The 16,107-nt window shown below is 63.7% G+C and overlaps 1 protein-coding gene across 1 annotated transcript; it reads right to left on the bottom strand.

Moving 5' to 3' along the window:
- On the bottom strand, positions 1 to 16,022 carry SMARCC2 (SWI/SNF related BAF chromatin remodeling complex subunit C2). The gene is given in 30 exon segments (XM_071799848.1): positions 1 to 396; positions 621 to 741; positions 744 to 983; positions 2,339 to 2,633; positions 3,456 to 3,590; positions 3,670 to 3,836; positions 3,918 to 4,047; positions 4,120 to 4,184; positions 4,364 to 4,525; positions 6,395 to 6,653; positions 9,046 to 9,108; positions 9,372 to 9,491; positions 9,721 to 9,813; positions 9,919 to 10,072; positions 10,154 to 10,267; positions 10,728 to 10,799; positions 11,025 to 11,155; positions 11,331 to 11,368; positions 11,547 to 11,606; positions 11,693 to 11,817; positions 11,903 to 12,018; positions 12,087 to 12,218; positions 12,304 to 12,379; positions 12,481 to 12,550; positions 12,664 to 12,733; positions 12,810 to 12,902; positions 12,984 to 13,065; positions 13,219 to 13,304; positions 15,578 to 15,697; positions 15,864 to 16,022. Coding segments are annotated over 30 exon segments (3,696 nt in total). The 5' UTR covers positions 15,975 to 16,022; the 3' UTR covers positions 1 to 200.
- Positions 16,023 to 16,107: the final 85 nt, after the last annotated feature.

The following is a 16,107-nucleotide window of genomic DNA, read 5'->3' as shown; positions in this document are numbered from 1 at the left end:
ACCTTTCTTCCCGCCCCAGGGACTTGGGATTTTATTGTTGTTATTAAAAAATAATAAAAGGGGGGGGTGATGATGATGGAGAAGGAGCTGGGGGGGGGGGGTAAAATGCCCATGTGGGGGGGGAGCGGAGCTGTCTCATAAATAGCCGGGGGGGGCGCAGGGTCCCCGGGGAGACCAGCACTTAAATAAATTTGGGATGATCATAAAAAAATACCAAAGCGGGGAGGGAGGGGGGGATGGGGGGGGGGTTTGGGGTGCCTGTTGTGGGGGGGAGGAGGGTCGGTCTCCCCGGGGTGGGGGGGCTGCGGCGTCCTCGGCTTCACTGCGTGGGGGGGACGGGGGTGGCCGTGCTGGGGCTGGGAGCGATGGGCTCCGTCTGCAGGGGGGGGCCTTGGTCTGTGGGGAGAGAAAATAAACGGGGGGGGGGGGTGTTACATTGTGTGTGTGTGGGGGGGGGTGAGCACCTCCTGGGAAGATCAACCCCCCCACCCACCCCCATGGTCATGAATGGGTCCTCCCATCCCTAAGCTATTCCCTTGGGGGGGTGTCCCCCCCAATGTGTTGTGCCCCCCCCCCCACCACCAAGACACCCCCCCCCCCCCCCGCCCAAAATGTCTCACCTGCGAGGAGGCCGGGGTTGGGAAGGAGGCTTCCCTGCACGGCGGCCACGATGGCGGGGCTGTGCGCGGCGGGCGACCCCCCCGCGAGGTGCGGCAGGGCCAGCCCGGGGGGGTGGGAGTTGGGGGGCAGCCCCCCGGACGGCATGCTGCTGGCCAGGGCCCCATGCAGCGGGAGGGTGGGGGGGGGGTTAGGGGGAAAGGTGCCCCCCAGGGGCTCGGCGGGGGGGTTAGCCATGCTGGGGGGGATGGCGGATGGTGACAATCCGAAGGGCATGGCCGCGGGGGCATTACCGGGCACGGGGGGGTGGCCACTGCCACCCAGGCTCCCAGACGGCGGTTGCTGCCCAGGGAACGGCACCGGGGCTGCGGGGACACGGGGGGGTGTCAGTGACCCCCCAAAACCAAGCCCTGTCAGCCCCCCAATAACACAACATTTTACCTCGATTCACCTTGGGGTGTCACCATTGAGACCCCCCCCCCCCCAGCAATGAGATCCCCCCCCCCAAACTCATCCTGAGACCCCCCCACCCCATCCCAAATGCAGCCTCGTTCCCCTCGACTCACCGTGCAGGTGTCTGCACCGAGCCCCCCAAAACACAACCCTGAGCACCCCAATTCACCTTGGGGTGTCACCATTGAGACCTCCAGTGCTGAGACCACCCCCCAACCCATATACATCCTAAGACCACCTCCCAAAACCCAAACCAACCCCCCCCAAAACGCAACCCTGGCCACCCCAATTCACCTTGGGGTGTCATCGAGACCCCCCCCAGCACTGAGATCCCCCCCCCCAAACTCATCCTGAGACCCCCCACCCCATCCCAAATGCAGCCTCGTTCCCCTCGACTCACCGTGCAGGTGTCTGCACTGAGACCTCCCCCCCCCCAAAACACAACCCTGGGCACCCCAATTCACCTTGGGGTGTCACCATTGAGACCTCCAGTGCTGAGACCCCCCCCCCCCAACCCATATACATCCTAAGACCGCCTCCCAAAACCCAAACCAACCCCCCCAAAACGCAACCTTGGGCACCCCAATTCACCTTGGGGTGTCATCGAGACACCCCCCAGCACTGAGATCCCCCCCCCAAACTCATCCTGAGACCCCCCACCCCATCCCAAATGCAGCCTCGTTCCCCTCGACTCACCGTGCAGGTGTCTGCACCGAGACCTCCCCCCCCAAAACACAATCCTGGGCACCCCAATTCACCTTGGGGTGTCACCACTGAGACGCCCCAGTGCTGAGACGACCCCCCCAAACCCATCCTGAGACCCCCCAACCCCAAACCAACCCCCATCACCCTGACTCACCATGCAGGTGTCTGCACCGAGCCCCCCGAAACCCAACCCTGGGCACCCCAATTCACCTTGGGGTGTCACCATTGAGGACCCCTCCCCACCCCAAACCAACCCCCCATCACCCTGACTCACCATGCAGGTGTCTGCACCGAGCCCCCCAAAACACAACCCTGAGCACCCCAATTCACCTTGGGGTGTCACCATTGAGACCCCCAGTACTGAGACCACCCCCCAAAACCCATCCTGAGACCCCCCCCCCCACCCCAAACCAACCCCCATCACCCTGACTCACTGTGCAGGTGTCTGCACCAAGACCCTCACCCCCAAACACTGGGCACCCCAATTCACCTTGGGGTGTCACCATTGAGACCCCCAGTGCTGCGACCCCCCACCCCAACCCCATCCCCGTCCCCAACTCACCGTGTGGGACGGCCGGCGGCGGTGGCTGTGCCGGGGGGGCCCCGGGCAGTGGCTGCCCCAGGGGCTCGGTGGGGGCCACCACGGCGGGGGTGCCCAGCGGGTGGGCAGTGGGGGCCAGGGGGGCTCCGGTGGCCCCGGGCAGAGCCCCCGGGGGCAGCGGGGGGGGCGGCGGCTGCTGCTGCTGCTGCTGGAGGTGCTGGAAGTGCTGCTGGCGCGCGCGCATCTCCGCGTATTTGAGCTGCTCCATGTGGAACGCCTGCCGGTCCGCCAGCAGCTGCTGCCGCTGGTACTCGAGCTGGGGGGGACACGGGGGGGGCAGCAGGGGACACCCGGGTCACACGGAACTGGACACAAGATTCCAGGTGTGGTCTCCCCGGGGCAGAGCAGAGGGGCAGGAGAACCTCTCTGACCTACTGACCCCCCCCTTCTAACCCACCCCAGGTCCCATTGGCTTCCTGGCCACAAGGGCCCAGTGCTGGCTCAGCCCACAGCACCCGGGATTCCCAGCTGGTCTCCCATCCAAGTGCTGACCGGGCCCGACCCTGCTTAGCTTCCGAGATCAGGCATTCTCAGGACGCTATGGCTGTATATATTATATACATATATATGTTCCCCAAGTATATCCTGATAGTATCTGAACTAAACCCTTTTTTCAAGGGCAGAGGAGAGGGGCAGGAGAACCTCTCTGACCCACTGACCCCCCCTTCTAACCCACCCCAGGTCCCACTGGCTTCCTGGCCACAAGGGCCCAGTGCTGGCTCATGCTCACCCTGCTGTCCCCAGGACCCCCAGGTCCCTTTTCACCGCTCCAACAGCTCATTCCCAACTTACACTGGAACCTGGGGTTGTTCCTGCCCAGATTCAAGACTCTACACTTGCCCTTGTTCTATTTCATTAAACTTTTCCCCACCCAACTCTCAGCCTGTCCAGGTCTCTGGATGGCAGCACAGCTTCCAGTGTCACCACTCCTCCCAGTTTGGTGTCACCAGCAAACTGGCTGATCCCTCATCCAGGTCATTGATGAATATATTGAATAGTACTGGTCCCAGTACCAACCCTTGATGGACTCATCCAGACCAGTCCCCCCGGATCCCCCATCACCCCCCCGGCCCCTCACCGCCTCGCGCTCCCGGTCCATGATGGTCTCCAGCTCCTCGAAGTGCCGCAGTTTGATCTCCAGCTTCTTCATCTGCGTCTCCACCAGCAGAGCCACCAGTGACTTGATCTTCCGCTCCTCCACGGCCGCCAAGTGCTGCACATGGGGACGCCAAGGGGGGGTCAGCACCGGCAGACGTGTCACACCCCGCCCCCGGCCCGGTGCCAGCCCTGACCTTGGCTTTGACGGCGGCGGCGGCCAACGCGGCGGCGGCGGCCGTGGAGAGGTTCCCCTCGCCGATGTCCCGCTCCACCTTGGCCTTGCGCTCGCCCTCGGGCTCCGGTGGCTCCTTGGGCGCCTCATCCGGTGCCTCCTTTGCCTCCTTCTCCTTCTCCAGTTCCCCTGGGGGGGGCTGTGTCAGTGATACGGGACCCTGGCGGGGCTCAGTGTCCCCCAAAGCCCAGCCGGACAGCCCAAACTCACCCACTCCATCGCCATCGCCCTTGTCAGGCTCCTTCTCGCCCTCCGGCTCCTTTCCCTTCTCCTCCTCCTTCTTGGGGGCCTCCCCAGGTTTCTCCTTCGCCTCATCCTCGGTGACACCGTCCCGGGGCTCCTGGAGGGGTCTGGTGGCTCAAGTCCCAGCCCCAGTGCCCCCCCGGTGTCCCCTCCCCAGGACAGCCCTTACCTTCGCCTCCTTCTTCTCCTCCGCCGGCTGCGCCTCCGCCCGCGCCTCCTCCGAGCCGCTCTCCTCTGGGGACACAAGCACAGGGTCAGACCCCAAATTACTGCCCACACAGGCAGAGCAAACTCCTCACAGTGTCCCCAACTCAGCTCTGACAAACTCATCACACTAATTGTGCCCCAGATCGGGCAAACTCATCACACCCACCCCATCCCAGGCCCAGCAAACTCATCATGCTGCTGCTCACCTATCCGCTCGGGCTCGTCCGAGGTGGTGCCGGCGATGCCGCTGCTCTCCAGCCCAAAGGCCGGGTCGGCCTTGCCCGTGACCTTGGCCGCCTCCTCCACTTTGCGGACGTGAGCCTCCACCAGTGCTGTGGGCACCTCCTCCTTCATCTTGGAGAACTCCTCTGGGGATCGCCAGGGCCTCAGTGGGACCCAGTGGGACCCAGGAGACCCAAAGGGACCCAACCGGACCCAATGGAACCCAAGAGAACCCAAGAGAACCCAACCGGACACAATGAAACCCAACAAGACCCAAGAGAACCCAACATGACCCAAAGGGACCCAACAGGACCCAATGGAACCCAACATGACTCAAGAAAACCCAACTGGACCCAACAGGACCCAACTGGACCCAATGGAACCCAACACGACCCAAGAAAACCCAACATGACCCAAAGGGACCCAACTGGACCCAATGGAACCCAACAGGACCCAACAGAAGGCAACTGGACCCAACATGATGCAAAGGGACCCAACCGGACCCAATGGAACCCAACACGACCCAAGAGAACTCAACCGGACCCAACATGACCCAAAGGGACACAACTGGACCCAATGGAACCCAACAGAACCCAACATGACCCAACTAGACCCAATGGAACCCAACACGACCCAAGAGAACCCAACCAGACCCAACATGATCCAAAGGGACCCAACTGGACTCAATGGAACCCAACAGAACCCAACATGACCCAATCGGACCCAACGGAACCCAATATGACCCAAAGGGATGCAATACAACCCAACATGAGCCAGTTGGACCCAATGGGACCAAACAGAACCCAAAACAACTCAACATGACCCAACTGGACCCAACCAGACCCAAAGGGACCCAACTGGACCCAAAGGGACCCAACTGGACTCAACAGAACCCAACTGGACCCAACGGGACCAGCCCTGGAGCTCAGCCCCGTCCCAACCCCTCACAGGTCTCGTCCCGTCTCCCCTCAGGATTGTCCTGCCCCCCCTACAGAATGTCCTATAGGGCTCATCCCATTTCGTTTCCCTGTCAGACTCTATAAGGCTCATTACAGTTTCCTTATAGGCCTCATTCCCATCTCCCTATAGGTGTCATTTCCAACTCCCTATAGGACTCATTCCCATCTCCCTATAGGCACAATTCCCATCTCCCTACAGACATCACTCATCTCCCTATAGGACTCATTCCCATCTCTGTATAGGACTCATTCCCACCTCCTTACAGGTGTCATTCCCAACTCCCTATAGGACTCATTGCCATCTCCCTATAGGCATCATTCTCATCTCCCTATAGGTGTCATTCCCATCTCTGTATAGGACTCATTCCCATCTACCTATAGGCATCACTCTCATCTCCCTATAGGACTCATTCCCATCTCCCTATAGGCATCATTCCCATCTCTGTATAGGACTCATTCCCATCTCCTTACAGGTGTCATTCCCAACTCCCTATAGGACTCATTGCCATCTCCCTATAGGTGTCATTGCCATCTCTGTATAGGACTTATTCCCATCTCCCTATAGGCATCACTCTCATCTCCCTATAGGACTCATTCCCATCTCCCTACAGGCCTCATTCCCAACTCCCTATAGGCCTCATTCCCATCTCCCTATAAGACCCATCCCAACTCCCTACAGGTCTCGCCCTCTCTCCCCATAAGACCCGTTCTACCACCCCATAGGACCGTCTATAGAGCTCATCCCTCTCCCTCTAGTCCCCATTCCCACCTGCCCACAGGACCCCTCTCCCTATAGGACTCATTCCCATCTCCCTATAGGTGTCATTCCCAGCTCCCTGTAAGACTCATTCCAATTTCCCTATAGGTATCATTCCCAAGTCCCTATAAGATTCATTCCCATCTCCCTATAGGTCTTGCCCTCTCTCCCTGTAAGACCCGTTCTACCACCCCATAGGACCATCCATAGGACTCATCCCTCTCCCTCTAGTCCCCACTCCCACCTGCAGGACCATCTCCCTATAGGATCGTCCCACCCCCCTATACTCCCCGCATTACCCAGGGCGGACTTGGCGGCGGCCGAGGCCACGCGCGGGTCCACCACGGAGGCCAGGAAGGCCACGGTGCTCATGACGGGGTTGCCCGACTGGCTGAAGGGGATGGGCTGGAAGGCCAGCGGGCCCAGTGAGGCCTCCGAGTCCTCCAGGTACGGGTCCTCGATGGGCAGGCGCAGGAAGTGCAGGATGCACTCGTCCTGCGTGCGGCTGCCCACGTGCTCCGACACCTTGTTCCAGTCGTCCTTGTACATCTCCAGGGCCTGCGGGGACGGGAACGGGGGGGTTGGTGGGTGGTGTGCGCTGTCACCGCGGCCCCGTGGAGCCCTTGGTGTCCCCACGGAGCCCCCGGTGTCACTGTATCCCCCCAGAGCCCTTGGTGTTCCCGCAGAGCCCCCGGTGTCACCATGGAGCCCCCGGTGTCCCTGCAGAGCCCCCGGTGTCACTGTATCCCCTCAGAGCCCTTGGTGTCCCCGCAGAGCCCCCGGTGTCACCATGGAGCCCCCGGTGTCCCTGCAGAGCCCCCAGTGTCACTGTATCCCCCCAGAGCCCTTGGTGTTCCCGCAGAGCCCCCGGTGTCACCATGGAGACCCTGGTGTCCCTGCAGAGCCACTGGTGTCCTTGTGGAGCCCCCGGTGTCCCCATGGAGCCCCTGGTGTCCTTGTGGAGCCCCAGTGTCACCATGTCACCATGGAGCACCTGGTGTCCTTGTGGAGCCCTCAGTGTCACCGTGTCCCCATGGAGCCCCCAGTGTCCTTGTGGAACCCCCAGAGTCACCATGTCCCTGCAGAGCCCCCGGTGTCCCTGTGGAGCCCTCAGTGTCACCGTGTCCCCATGGAGCCCCCAGTGTCCTTGTGGAACCCCCAGAGTCACCATGTCCCTGAAGAGCCCCTGGTGTCCCTGTGGAGCCTTCGGTGTCATCATGTCCCCATGGAGCCCCTGGTGTCCTTGTGGAACCCCCAGAGTCACCATGTCCCTGCAGAGCCCCCAGTGTCTCTGCAGAGCCCCCAGTGTCCCTGTGGAGCCCTCAGTGTCCCCACAGAGCCCTCAGTGTCCCTATGGAGCCCCCAGAGTCACTGTGTCCCTGCGGAACCCTCGGTGTCCCCGCAGAGCCCCCAGTGTCACTGTGTCCTCATGGAGTCCATGGTGTCCCCACAGAGTCCTTGGTATCCCCATGGAGCCCACTGTGTCCCCATGGAGCCCCCAGTGTCCCCATGGAGCCCCCAGTGTCCCCGTGGAGCCCCCAGTGTCACTGTGTCCCCACGGAGCCCCTGGCGTCCCCGCAGAGTCCCTGGCGTCACCGTGTCCCCGTGGAGCCCCCAGTGTCCCTAAGGAGCCCCCAGTGTCCCTATGGAGCCACCAGTGTCACTGTGTCCCCGCGGAGCCGTCAGTGTCCCCACAGAGCCCCTGGTGTCCCCACAGAGCCCTCAGTGTCACTGTGTCCTCATGGAGTCCATGGTGTCCTCACAGAGCCCTCGGTATCCCCATGGAGCCCACTGTGTCCCCGTGGAGTCCCCAGTGTCACTGTGTCCCCATGGAGCACCTGGTGTCCCCGCAGAGCCCCTGGCATCACTGTGTCCCCGTGGAGCCCCCAGTGTCCCTAAGGAACCCCCAGTGTCCCCGTGGAGCCCCCAGTGTCCCTAAGGAGCCCCCAGTGTCCCTATGGAGCCACCAGTGTCACTGTGTCCCCGCGGAGCCCTCAGTGTCCCCACAGAGCCCCTGGTGTCACTGTGTCCCCGTGGAGCCCCTGGTGTCCCCACAGAGCCCTCAGTGTCACTGTGTCCTCATGGAGTCCATGGTGTCCTCACAGAGCCCTCGGTATCCCCATGGAGCGCACTGTGTCCCCGTGGAGTCCCCAGTGTCACTGCGTCCCCACGGAGCCTCTGGTGTCCCCACAGAGGCCCTGGCGTCACTGTGTCCCCATGGAGCCCCCAGTGTCCCTAAGGAACCCCCAGTGTCCCCATGGAGCCCCCAGTGTCACTGTGTCCCCACGGAGCCCCTGGTGTCCCCGCAGAGGCCCTGGCGTCACTGTGTCCCCGTGGAGCCCCCAGTGTCCCTAAGGAGCCCCCAGTGTCCCCATGGAGCCGCCAGTGTCACTGTGTCCCCACGGAGCCCCTGGTGTCCCCGCAGAGGCCCTGGCATCACTGTGTCCCCGTGGAGCCCCCAGTGTCCCTAAGGAGCCCCCAGTGTCCCCATGGAGCCGCCAGTGTCACTGTGTCCCCACGGAGCCCCTGGTGTCCCCGCAGAGGCCCTGGCATCACTGTGTCCCCGTGGAGCCCCCAGTGTCCCCATGGAGCCGCCAGTGTCACTGTGTCCCCACGGAGCCCCTGGTGTCCCCGCAGAGCCCCTGGCATCACTGTGTCCCCGTGGAGCCCCCAGTGTCCCTAAGGAGCCCCCAGTGTCCCCATGGAGCCGCCAGTGTCACTGTGTCCCCACGGAGCCCCTGGTGTCCCCGCAGAGGCCCTGGCATCACTGTGTCCCCGTGGAGCCCCCAGTGTCCCCATGGAGCCCCCAGTGTCACTGTGTCCCCACGGAGCCCCTGGTGTCCCCGTAGAGCCCCTGGCGTCACTGTGTCCCCGTGGAGCCCCCAGTGTCCCTAAGGAGCCCCCAGTGTCCCTAAGGAGCCCCCAGTGTCCCCATGGAGCCCCCGCTCACCTCCAGCAGCAGCAGCGTCTCCTGCTCCGTCCACTCCCGCGTGGCGCTGGCGGCCGCTTTGCTCTGGGGGGGGCGCAGACGAAAAAGGGGCGGCGGGTTGGAATCACAGAGCCATTTCGGTTGGAACAGACCCTCAGGACCACCAATCCAACCAGAACCCAACCCCAGCACTAAACCTAAACCCTAAACCTCATCTAAACACCTTTTCAACTCCTCCAGGGATGGTGACTCCATCACCTCCTCCAGCACCTCAATGTTATTTTTATGATGAGGAGCAACGTTCTACTTACAATTTGGGGACACAGAGGGGGACGCGGGGTGCTCACCTTGGAGGGGACGTTTTTCTTGGTGTACATGTCGGTGCGGAGGCCGAAATTCTGCATGTCGGCGGGTTTCTCCTTGTTCTTATCGGGGAAGTTGAGCATCTGCTGCGAGGCCGACGTCTGCTGCCGGGGGAGGAGAGGGGACACTGGGGACAGCGCTGGGGACGGCGCGGCGTCCATCCCCACAGCCCCCCACCATCATCATTATCATCCCCGAGAAGAATCTTGCGGGGGGGACACGACGAGACGGGACGCGTCCCTGCTCCCCGGGACAGGGCGGCATGCGAGGGGGAGGAGGGACGGAGCCTTCCTCGGCCAGCGGCGGGGGGACGGTCCCCAAGGAGCCGCCTACCAGCTCCGGCTTCCCCTTCACCGGCTCGCTGACCAGCTCGTCCAGCTCTTTGCTCTTGCGGCCCGTCTTGGCGTCCCCGTCGCTCTGCCGGCCCTGAGGCACGGATCGAAGCTGTGCGACCCCCCCACCCCGCGACTGGGGACCGGGGGGAAGGCAGAGAGGGGGGGACATGTGGTTGGGGACCCCCGCGTCACCCACCTGGGGGGTCTTGGGTTGCAGCGGTACCAGCCCCGAGGGCGTATCGGCCAGGACGTGGAAGTGGGAGGTGGGTGGGGGGCCCATGGGGGTGGGACGGCTCTCAGCGTCCACCTGGTAGTTGATGAGACCCCACTGCTCCAGGAAAGCGTGGACGCTGCGGAGAAACGCGGCTCAGACGCCATGGGTGGGGGGGAACTGTCCCCCCAGCCCCACGGCGGTGACAAAGGGGACGCACCGCATGATGGCACAGACGTCCCCGGCCAGGTTGCGGCGGCAGGCGGTGGAGGTCAGGTACTCCTGGGGGTTCAGCCGGTACGTGTCGATCATGAAGTTGCGGTAAGCCAGGTATCTTGGGGGGGAAATGTTGGGGGGGAGAGGTGGTGTCAGCACCGGCTGTGGCCCCCCCGGCAATGGGAGGGATGGGGAGGGAAGGGAAGGGATGGGGAAGGGGAGGGGAGGGATGGGGAAGGGGAGGGGAGGGGAGGGCAGGGGAGGGATGGGAAGGGGGAGGGGAGGGGAGGGGAGGGGAGGGGAGGGGAGGGATGGGGAAGGGAAGGGAAGGGAAGGGAAGGGAAGGGAAGGGAAGGGAAGGGAAGGGAAGGGAAGGGAAGGGAAGGGAAGGGAAGGGAAGGGAAGGGAAGGGAAGGGAAGGGAAGGGAAGGGAAAGGGAAAGGGAAGGGAAGGGAGAAGAGGAGAATGGGAGACGAGAAGAGGAGAAGGAAAAGGAAAAGGAAACGAGAGAGAGCAGAGAGAAGAGAGAAGAGGAAGAGAAGGGGAGAAGAGAAGGGGAGACGAGGGTTCAGCCTCACATCTCGGGCGTCTTGGATTTATTCTTGCCGTTGAAGAACTCGGGTAGGGCGCGGCGCTCGATGGCGTGGACGCTGCGAGAGGAGCCGCTCGGGGTGAGCCCGGGGCACCCTCCTCATCCTCAGCCACCCCAAACCACCCTCGTCATCCTCAACCACCCCGAACCACCCTCCTCATCCTCAGCCACCCCAAACCACCCTCGTCATCCTCAACCACCCCGAACCACCCTCCTCATCCTCAACCACCCCGAACCACCCTCCTCATCCTCAGCCACCCCAAACCACCCTCCTCGCCCTCACCTGTTGTAGTCGAACCAGGCGGCGTAGCTGGGGATGATGATGTGGTGCGTCTGCTCCGTCACGTTGTCCTCGTGCAGGTCGGGGTTCTTCGCCTGCTCCCCCTTGCTCCCCGTGCCGTTCTCCTCCTCGTCCTGACAGACAGCAAAACGGGTCGGAGCTCCCGCTTTGTGCCCTTCCTCATCCTCATCCTCACCCAGAGCAGGGGGAGGACGACGGCCCCGGGGGTGAGGGAAAGGGCAGAAAGGGCTCTTTTTGTACCCAAACGAGGGACAAGGGGGATAAGGAGGCGGACGTCAGCGGTCTCACCTTGCCAGCCGTCTCCATGTTCTCATCCTCCTGCTCATCTGGGGAAAAACAGAGAACATGTTGAGTTGGAACGATTGGCACGTTCAAGAGCCTGCGCCTCGCAGGATTATAATACATAGAACAATAAAATATCGCTATTTGCTTTTAAATAATCTCAGATTATCAGTTATGACAATAAATAGGAATAGGAGAGCAGCCCCGGCGGCTCCGACCCACCCAGGTCCGTCATGGTGCCCCCTTTGACCGGCGCCGACTCCGAGTCCTTCTTGGTGTTCACTGCAGCGGAGGGAACGACGCTGAGCCCCCCAAGAATAGGCCCCCGATGTGGGGGGAGCCCCATGGGGGTCCCCAGCCCCCCTGACCTGTTTTGGGCAGCGTGACCTCCTCCACGTTGGGGACGGGCGAGGGCTCGTCCATGTCCTTGGTCAGGTCCTCCTGCTCCTCCTCGCGGTGCCCGCGCTTTGATTTATTATAGGGGGTGGATGGTCTGTGAAGGGAGAGACCCCCCCGCGTTAGCGATGTGCCCAGGGGGGGTCGGATGCTGCTGCTCCCCCCAGCTCAGCCCCGCTCACCCCTTCTTGGCGTTCTTCTTCTTGGCCTCGGGGGTGGGCGACGGGGAGGGCGAGCGCTTGCGCTTCTTGTAGTTGCCGCCCTTCTTGTCCCGCCGGTCCGAGTCGGGGCTGTTGACCTGGGGGGCACACGGGGGGGTCACGGGGAGCCCCCCCCGCGCCCCCCCAGCCGCTTTCCCACCCTCACCTCGTCCGTCAGCGTCTTGGCCGAGATTTTCTTCCTGCGGGCGACCGGGCTCTTCTCGTCCGTCACCTCGTAATCCTCCTCGTTCATCCACTCGTTGAACGTGTCCGTGTCCAGGATCCACTTGGCGTGGACCTGCCGGGCGGGGTGGGGGGGACACATTAGGCAGCGCATGGAGGGGACGTGACCCCCCAAATCCCAACCTGGGGGACCCCATTACCTTGCGCGGCTTCTCCGGTGTTGGGGCGTCCTCCACCGAGGCCTCGATCTCGCTGGCGGGGATCCAGGTGTCGTAGCTGCGGGGGGGACGGGGTGAGAGCAGCACCCGCAGCAACCGGGTGCCCCGTGGGTGCGGGGGGGTCCCTGGGGTCCCCACAGCCCCCCCAGAACCCCTCACCTATCGGGGTAGTAGCCCCAGTGCAGCAGGACCTGTTTGTCGCGCTTCATGACCGGCCGGACCCACTCCTCTGCGGGACAGACGGACGGGGCCGTGCTGAGCGCGGAGCCGCCACGCGGGGCTGTGCCCCCCCCCCCCCCAAAAAACACCCCCCAGGAGCGGGGTGGCTCCCCCTGCACCCACCTTCCTCCAGGTTGGTGGGGACGGGGCAGACGACGTGGGACGCGTTGCTCTTGTCCTCGGTCACCGTGCCCTGCGAGGGGAGCGCCAAGGGGGGGTGAGACACCAGGCGGGCCCCCCCGCGCCCCCACCCCGGTGCTGCCACCCACCTGGTGCCTCTTGACGATGTCCTTGAGCTTGCCCAGCAGCTTGGGCTCGATCTCCGGGTGCAGGAAGATGTTGGGGCGCGCCAGGCAGTTGTTCTGGGGAAGGAGAGCGGAGCCATGAGCGGGTGGGGGGGACACAAAGGGTCCCGGGTGGGGGGCACAGGGGGGGTCTCTTACCTGCACCAGAGATTTCTCGATGGTCATGAACATCTCCACGTTGCGGTCCATCCGCGAGGGATTCTGGAAATCGAAACGCCGCCTTATTGGAAGAAAAGAGCGACTCTCATGAAAGCCACAGCTCAGGTCTCCCCAGGGCGTCCCCAGGGAGGGGACCCCCCACCCAGGGCCATGAGACCACCCCCCCCCAAGCCCCCTCCCATCCACAGGACCCCCCCATCCCGCTGGTGCTCACCATCCTTGGTCGCTCTTGAACTTATAGGCGGCCGCCAGGATGTGGCACAGGGCTCCCCCCGCCTTGAAATCCAAGAAGCATTTTATCTGTAACGGGGGGAAAATGTCGGGGGGAGGCGGATGGGGTGACATCCCCAGGTCTGGGGGACATCCCCAGGTCTGCGTGACATCCCCAGGTCTGCGTGACATCCTCATGTTGGGTTGACATCCCCAGGTCTGGGTGCCATCCCCATGTTGGGGTGACATCCCCATGCTGGGCTGACATCCCCAGGTCTGGGTGACATCCCCAGGTCTGGGTGCCATCCCCATATTGCGGTGACATTCCCACGTTGAGGTGACATCCCCAGGTCTGGGTGACATCCCCATATTGGGGTGACATCTCCAGGTCTGGGTGCCATCCCCATATCAGGGTGCCATCCTCATATTGGGGTGACATCCCCATGTTGGGATGACATCCCCATGTTGGGGTGACATCCCTATGTCTGGGTGCCATCCCAATATAGGGGTGACATCCCCAGGTCTGGGTGCCATCCCCATATTGCGGTGACATTCCCACGTTGAGGTGACATCCCCAGGTCTGGGTGCCATCCCCATATTGGGGTGCCATCCCCATATTGCGGTGACATCCCCACGTTGAGGTGACATCCCCATATCGGGGTGACATCTCCAAGTCTGGGTGCCATCCCCATATTGGGGTGACATCCCCATGTTGGGGTGACATCCCCATGTCTGGGTGACATCCCAATATACGGGTGACATCCCCAGGTCTGGGTACCATCCCCATATTGCAGTGACATCCCCACATTGGGGTGACATCCCCATGTTGGGGTGACATCCCCAGGTCTGGGTGCCCTCCCCCATATTGGGGTGACATCCCCACATCAGGCTCTGTCCCTGGGTTGGGGTGCAGGTCCTGCACTGCTGGGACACTGTCCCCACGTGGGGACACTGTCCCCGCTCCATCCAGTGCTGTCCCCAGCCCTTTGGGGTGCTGGCCCCGCAGCTTTGGGAACCACTCTTGCTCAGGGCTTTGTCACCAGGTCTTTGGGGACCTTCCCTGGGGTTCAGTCACTGTCCCTGCTCACTGTTGTCCCCAGGTCTTTAGGGCGCTGTCCCCGGGTCATCAGGTCCTTGTCTGTGGGTCTTTGGGTCCTTGTCCCAAGTCATCAGGTCCTTGTCCCCAGTCATCAGGTCCTTGTCCCCAGAGTCTTGGGGTCACTGTCCCTGCTCAGTCTTGTCCCCAAGTCTTCGGGGTTCCTTGTCCCTTGGTCTTTGGGGACTTTCCCTGGGGCCTTGGGGACATTATCCCTGTTCAGCCTTGTTCCCATGTCTTTGAGGCACTGTCCCCAGGTCATTGGGTCCTTGTCCCTGGGTCTTTGGGGTGCTGTCCCCGGGTCACTGGGTCCTTGTCCCCGGGCCTTTGGGTCCTTGTCCCCAGGTCTTTGAGGTGCTGCCCCTACTCAGCCTTGTCCCTGGGTCTTTGGGTCCTTGTCCCTGGGTCTTTGGGGACCTTCCCTGGGGTCTTGATGTCATTGTCCCTGTTCAGCCTTGTCCCCAAGTCTTTGGGGTGTTGTCCCCGGGTCCTTGTCCCCAGCTCATGGGGGTGCTGTCCCCGGGTCCCTGTCCCCAGCTCCCGGTCCCCAGCTCTTTGGGGTGCTGTCCCCAGGTCCTTGTCCCCCGCTCCCGGGGGTGTTGTCCCCGGGTCCTTGTCCCCAGCTCCCGGGGGTGCTGTCTCCAAGTCCTTGTCCCCAGGTCCTTGTCCCCCGCTCCCGGGGGTGCCCTCCCCAGGTCCTTGTCCCCAGGTCCTTGTCCCCAGCTCCCAGGGGTGCTGTCCCCAGGTCTCTGTCCCCCGCTCCCGGGGGTGCTGTCTCCAAGTCCTTGTCCCCAGGTCCTTGTCCCCCGCTCCCGGGGGTGCTGTCCCCAGGTCCTTGTCCCCAGGTCCTTGTCCCCAGCTCCCGGGGGTGCTGTCCCCAGGTCCTTGTCCCCAGCTCCCGGGGGTGCTGTCCCCAGGTCTCTGTCCCCCACTCCCGGGGGTGCTGTCCCCAGGTCCTTGTCCCCAGGTCCCTGTCCCCCGCTCCCGGGGGTGCTGTCCCCGGGTCCCTGTTCCCCGCTCCCGGGGGTGCTGTCCCCGGGTCTCTGTCCCCCGCTCCCGGGGGTGCTGTCTCCAAGTCCTTGTCCCCGGGTCCCTGTCCCCCGTTCCCGGGGGTGCTGTCCCCGGGTCCTTGTCCCCCGTTCCCGGGGGTGCTGTCCCCGGGTCCCTGTCCCCCGCTCCCGGAGGTGCTGTCCCCGGGTCCCCGCGCCGCTGTCCCCGCTGGGGCCGCGTCCCCCGGTCCCCCCGCGCCCCGGTCCCGGGGTCTCACCGGCAGTTTGGTGAGGGGCGCGTTGCTGACGTGTTTGCCGAAAACCTCCTCCTGGAACTGCAGCAGCTGCACCACCAGGCTCGACAGCGACTTGTTGGTGGGGGGCTCGGCCTGGATGTACTGGGGGGAGCCGGGGAGCGGGGGTCAGCGCCGCCGGGACCGGGACCGCGACCGAGCCCGGGGGGGCGGGGGCAGCGATGGCGGCGGCGGGGCCGTGCAAACCGGGCCCGGTGGGGCGGGGGGGGGGGCCGGTACCGGCGCCTCCCCTCCCATCCCCACACCCTACCTTCTTGTAGTTCTTGCCGAGCCACAGGCGGACGTTGTCGAACTGGCTCACGGTGTCCGAGGCCTCGTAGTACTTGACGTTGGGGCCGCCGTCCTTCTTCCGCACCGCCATCTTCGAGCGGGCCCGGCCGCCTCCCGCCGCGCCGCGCCGCGCCGCGCCCGAGCGCTACCGCCCCCTGCCGGCCCCGCCCTGCGCTTCTCCCGCTCTACCGCCCCCTACCGGCTCCGCTCCGCCGCCTCTCGTT

This window comes from Patagioenas fasciata, chromosome 28 (genome assembly GCF_037038585.1).
Source record: "Patagioenas fasciata isolate bPatFas1 chromosome 28, bPatFas1.hap1, whole genome shotgun sequence".
In the NCBI taxonomy this organism is placed as follows: Eukaryota; Metazoa; Chordata; class Aves; order Columbiformes; family Columbidae; genus Patagioenas; species Patagioenas fasciata.
This window is presented reverse-complemented; position numbering and strand designations above follow the sequence as displayed.